Source organism: Mirounga leonina, unplaced genomic scaffold, assembly GCF_011800145.1.
Source record: "Mirounga leonina isolate KUSES-001 unplaced genomic scaffold, KU_Mleo_1.0 Mir_127, whole genome shotgun sequence".
NCBI lineage: Eukaryota > Metazoa > Chordata > Mammalia > Carnivora > Phocidae > Mirounga > Mirounga leonina.
The window spans coordinates 31,296,761-31,302,760 of NW_023270316.1; the positions used below are offsets into that span (position 1 = coordinate 31,296,761).

General features: G+C 38.4%; 1 protein-coding gene across 1 annotated transcript in view; it reads right to left on the reverse strand.

Annotated features, from left to right (window-relative positions):
- Positions 1-6,000, reverse strand: part of LMO7 (LIM domain 7) — a 199,453-nt gene that overhangs the window by 124,011 nt on the left and 69,442 nt on the right. The window contains exon 2 of the mRNA XM_035003230.1: positions 4,311-4,381. Coding sequence (XP_034859121.1) covers positions 4,311-4,381 — 71 coding nt within the window. The remainder of the gene's footprint in view (positions 1-4,310; positions 4,382-6,000) is intronic.

Genomic DNA, 6,000 nt, shown 5'->3' on the forward strand with positions numbered 1-6,000 from the left:
CCAATGAAAAGAAGGCCTCGCAACAGTGTGAGAAGAGTTTTCTCAATAATTTGAGCCAAGTTCAAAAAGACACACTTCTGAGATACGGCTCACATGTAAACTTCTGCGGCATGGCTGGCTGACATGGGATAAGCAAGGATTGGCAATACTCCAGGGATGGTAAGTATAGACTGACTAACCAGAGACACACCCAATAAATTTATCTTCAAATATATCTTCTTACTTCATAAGGTAAATAAAGAATGTTTTCATTTTAGCATTTCTAAGATTGCTATCATAAGATGAGTGTGAAATTACTAACTCCTATCACTAGCTAGATATGCCTCAACTAAATAGGTTTAGAGAAGAGAAATAATTCAGCTAGAACCACAGAGTGAGAGAGGTTTGGATATTTAGGTAGTGGCAAATCTCATATTTTTAAAAATATATAGTAAGGTCCTGGTGAACACTAATAAACATTGCAGATAGGGGACTGATTAACAAATACTGTCAATAATTAACAAGGAACTGAAGTCATCTTACTTTGTCAATCCTTTTACTAATTGAAAAAAAAACCCAAATTAGATTTTGTTCCCATCTCACTGTTTAGGAAAGCCAAGAAAGATTACCTGTCTAAGATATACAGTAAAAGATTTAACTGTAACAGACTTCAACCAGCAGAGTATTCTTTAGCCCTCAACTCAATGAGATCTCAGTCAATCAAACTAAATGATACTAAAATGATTAACAGAAGATACTAACTTCAATAGTCAATCAGATTAAAAGACAATAAAGGCACATTATCCTCATTATGCAGGTATGTATCTTGTCTAAAACCTCAGTGCAGAGTTTTATACCCAATTTAGACTATCTGAAATGTCAGAAAACTGCCAGTTGGGTGGAAGCTATAATAAGCTCACTTCCTCTAACTCTTGACTTTGATATTTCAGAATGCCAGCTCAAAAAGGATAAACTATGACTAACGGATAAAAGACTGCTGAAATTAGATAAAATAATAAGAAAGCTCTTTAATGATGTTAATGAACCAGAATGCCTAGAGACTGTTAATAGGCAACAAGCAGACCCCGTATTTCACAAGAATCCATTTTCCTGGCCGTGAACCAAGCAGAAGTCAGCCTTTTCTTGTAAGAAAATGAATTCAGAGTTTTAAAATATCCTAATCATATTTCAGCTAAAACTTGAGATCTCTTTTGGGTAAAATATTCTCAAAGACAGACGGCTTACTATATTTACCATGAATTTAAGAGTTAGGACTTTTAATACCAGACTCTGAATGGCAGATTGTGCTTTCCGGGTAGGCATTAGAACTCAGGTCCAGGTTTACCCAGCAGTGAAGCCTCTTAATCATTTCACAGGCCAACCAGCTAGGCTCTCTTCACTACAGATTTATACAGAACAGTGTTACCTAGGCTTTCCCCCACCCCAACATTACACCTTTTAGATTAGTATGCTTCATTAACCAGTGGCCGTACATAATGCGATTTTCAATTAAGAGAATGATTTTTTTTTTTTTAATACAAACATCACACAGGGCTTTGATGCCCCTCAGTAGACTACAACTGCTGATTACCATAGCTTAATACTTACTTACGCTACTTTTGGAAAACATTCATTTAAAGAATACTGGGTACCAAACATATTGACTAGACTTAATCTGGTTAACGCACAAAACCCCCGATTGGTATTATTCCAGCTAGGAAACAATCTAAGAATGAGCTTTTGGAAGTTGTGAATTAAAGTGACTTTTTTTAAACCAATATAAAACATGCATCCAAATGTTTGCTGTGAACTTATGTATTTAACAGTACAGCTTGTGGTCAAAACAGTTTTTCATCAACTCTGAATATCCTCACTGGTAACAATATGCTCCTCCTCTCAGGTTGGGTATGGTTTTTACAAATCACCTCAAATCATTCAGAGACCAGGCTGGTGCATAAATTGCATTTTAATAAAAACAAAAACAAACAAACAAACAAAAAACTGTCACACAAGTATGTTTAATGATCTTGTTATGGAGGCAATGCCCCAAAAAGGGGAACCCTAAAAATAATTTAAGTGATAGTTCATCACTGGCAGTATATACCCACAAAGTGACTTCTTTGAAAAGATCACCTGTTTGGGCTATATGCTCTCACATGTCTACAAACAACTCAATACTTCATAGGCACACTTCGTAGCTAAGGCTTATCCTGACTTGTGGAGAAAGTTATTTCATTGCAAACCTCTAAATAGTCCATACTCATAGCTAAGGTAGCTTTCAGATCACATGCATCTTTCTAACCATCACTCCCCCCATCTTCTGAACACATTAGGACACATTTAAATTCTATAGTTTTCAAATTAATATAAAGTAATTTCCTAACACTGACCAATTAGATTGACCATGTGGTCTACTAGAATTAGTTTAAACATATTTGGCAATGGCACTTCCAAATATACATCAGAAGAGGACAAGAAACACCCCTTAAACTTTACTTGTGGCCCTTCTTCAGATGCCTGCTCTGCTATGTATTAGGCAGAACCACATGAAATTGACATTTCTGAAGGTCACAGAGGGTTGAATATCAACAACTGCATATGGTTCAATTTAATAATATTGCTCTAAGACAAAAAATTTGAACATCTACCAACAGAGCTAATGAGATAGATGTTATTATCTACATGGCCATCTTCCTAGCAACAACTTTTATTTATGCAAAGATAGTTTATATAAACCTTAATATACATATTATGGAATTTTGCAACTCTGTGAGATAGGCAGATCAGATATGCTGATCTCCACTTCACGGATGAGAAAATAAGGCTCAGATGCTAATTGCTCAAATGTCCAAAAGTAATAGGGCAAGGAATCAAACCTAAGCCCTTTGACTCCTGATCTTTGCTGAAGCAACCTTCCTTTAAAAGAAGAAGAAGGTAGCGGGAGGGGAAGAATGAAGCAGGGGAAATCGGAGGGGTAGACGAACCATGAGAGACGATAGACTCTGAAAAACAAACTGAGGGTTCTAGAGGGGAGGGGGGTGGGAGGATGGGTTAGCCTGGTGGTGGGTATTGAGGAGGGCACATTCTGCATAGAGCACTGGGTGTTGTGCACAAACAATGAATCATGGAACACCTCATCTAAAACTAATGATGTACTGTATGGGGATTAACATAAGAATAAAATAAAAAAATAAAATAAAAATAAAAGGATAATCAAAATCATCTAAATAGAAGCACATATACTCCCAATGTTTACTTTGTGGACAGATTCCATAAATACCTATGTGATAAGTGTCTAGATTGGAGTACTTAAGCCCTTTCAAAAATGTGGGTGCATACTCAAGGGCATTCTTATAATTTATTTGCTCACTTCTGCAACTGCACCCTCACCAGGGACTTCATCTTTACATCCCACAGGCATGCCTCCCCTTCACCCCCAAAGGTCACATACCTGGCTAACTGCACTATGCATCCACTGGGGGACAAAACAGTGGGACTAAACACACAATGTAGGCTCCATACCATCAGTCATGCCACCAGCCTAGTTTACTTATGATAACAAAATCCTGGGATGTGATTTTCAATAATATATTAATTGAATGAATGGCCCATGGGTCATTGACTCAAATTGATGGTGGCAATGTGAGGACTCCACTTAAAGCTTAAAAGAAAAATTTGCTAGTGCTTAAATTTGTTCTACAAGCATCACTATTTACAGATGAAGAAAAAAGTTTTATATTAACTTCTAAACCAGGCAATTCCATATGTTAGAACATTCAGAGGGAAGGGCGCTTGGGTGGCTCAGTCGTTAAGTGTCTGCCTTCTGCTCAGGTCATGATCCCAGGGTCCTGGGATCGAGCCCCACATTGGGCTCCCTGCTCAGTGGGAAGCCTGCTTCTCCCTCTCCCACCCCCCCTGCTTGTGTTCCCTCTCACGCTGTGTCTCTTTCTGTCAAATAAAATAAATAAATAAATAAATAACTTTAAAAAAAAAAAAAAGAATATTCAGAGGGAGAGCTGGTGCAATGTAATAAGGCTTCCTCCTCAACCACCCACCCCTACTGGCCCATCAAGCAATAACAGAATCTTTCTTGTTTACTAATTTAAAATAATATATATTTCACCAATGCTATCTTTAGATGCAGAGACTGATAACCCCTTCCTACTGTCTGGTACTGTGGGGGGTGTCAATTTGCAGAGATCAAATCTCACTTGTTACCAAGAAAACAGATCTGTGACTATGGTGGCCATGGAGGGAAGAGTGAAGACAACTCACAACACACATACACATCTTCGCTTTTGAATTATTTTTTAACTGCTTTAAATACTTACTCACACAACAGAACACCATTCTCCAGAGAAGCTCGAAAATCCTTTGTTTCAAAATTCTTCTCTGTTACTGCCTGAAAAAAACAAGATTTGGGTATTAATTTTCTCTTAATCAGGGTTAATACAGTCAAATTTAGCATTAGATTAATTAATATGCATCTAATGTTATCTTGAAGGATGTGCATATATCATCAAAAGTTGTCCCCAATAGGAAATTACATGTGGTTCTATGTTACAAAGAGAGAGATGAGCCATTTTAGTATTAACAAATATAAACAGGAAAAAAAAAAAAACAACCCACGATGAGAGTTTTCTGTAATGGAACCATTTTATGGGTAATCAACAAAAGTTAGAAGCTACATTTCCAACATCTTTTCTATAAAAATTCTATGGGCAATCTAGCCTACTAAGAGTAAATAAAAACAGATTAAGATATAAACTTGAAATATCAACTCTATGCACATCATTAATTTCAATTCCATCCTTCAATTTCTCAAGTTTCATGACAAAGCTGAATTGCAGAGGGCATGCTCTCCTTAAATGGATTCATGGACTGGCCCTGATTTGTGTAATGAGCCATATTTACTGAAACATCCTAGAGAGAGGGCTATGAAATCCTGACACAGAGAGACAAAAGACAGGCACGGAAGACGGTACGTACTTTAAACAGACAATTCCCCACTTAAGGCTATGACATAAGAACAGACCACCTACAGTTACCACAACCAATGTTCCTTAGTGAAGCCCCTGGAAAAATATGTACAGATCCTGTCTCTTGAGGGTGGAGTAGCTGAGAGGAAAGGGGGTCTTAGAGAGGCCGGAGTAGGAATAAGCTGTTCCAAGAACAAGTCCTGACACTGGGTCCCCAGTTAAGGTGTGGGCAGTGTGCATGGCAATAGCAGTGACCCCAGTGGACCTACAGATGTATCCACCACCTGCAGGCAGGAGTCCTTGCTCCACCTGCCACTTCAGGGAGAAATACCATATTGGAAATCTGATTTGGGAAGTCCCTGATCTTAAACCCTAAGTAGCTACGAATCTCCTGCTGTCCTTACTCACCACGGCTAGGTCTTCAGCCCACCTACAATCCCTGTATGCATTCCGCATCTTTTCCATGGTGCCCAACATCACCACGGCTAGGCATATTGTCTGTTAACTGACAAGCAGTTATTTTGTAGAATAGAAGTTAGTTTCTCATAAGCTGGTTCTGTAATTATGGATGGGAGCCTGGGCCAGGAGGTAACACACTCAAACACAAGAAGTAGGGGATCCCTTCCCATACACAGACAATTCCCCACTTAAGGCTACATTGCCCCATGAATGGAACATTGGCTGAGTATCTCTGTTACAGGCACTTATCTGGATGGTGGAGATCTAAAGAAAAAAAATGCAGAAGCTCTTCCCTCAAGGACCTCACAGCCACATAAGTAAAACACAAAGTTTAAAAATGCAATAAAACAGGGGCTCCTGGGTGGCTTAGTTGTTAAGTATCTGCCTTTGGCTCACGTCATGGTCCTGGGATCCTGGAATCGAGCCCAACATTGGGCTCCCTGCTCAGCGGGAAGTCTGCTTCTCCCGCTCCTACTCCCCCCTGTTTGCATTCCTCTCTCACTGTCTCTCTGTCAAATAAATAAATAAAATAAAATAATAAAATAAAATAAAATAAAATAAAATAAAATAAAATAAAATAAAA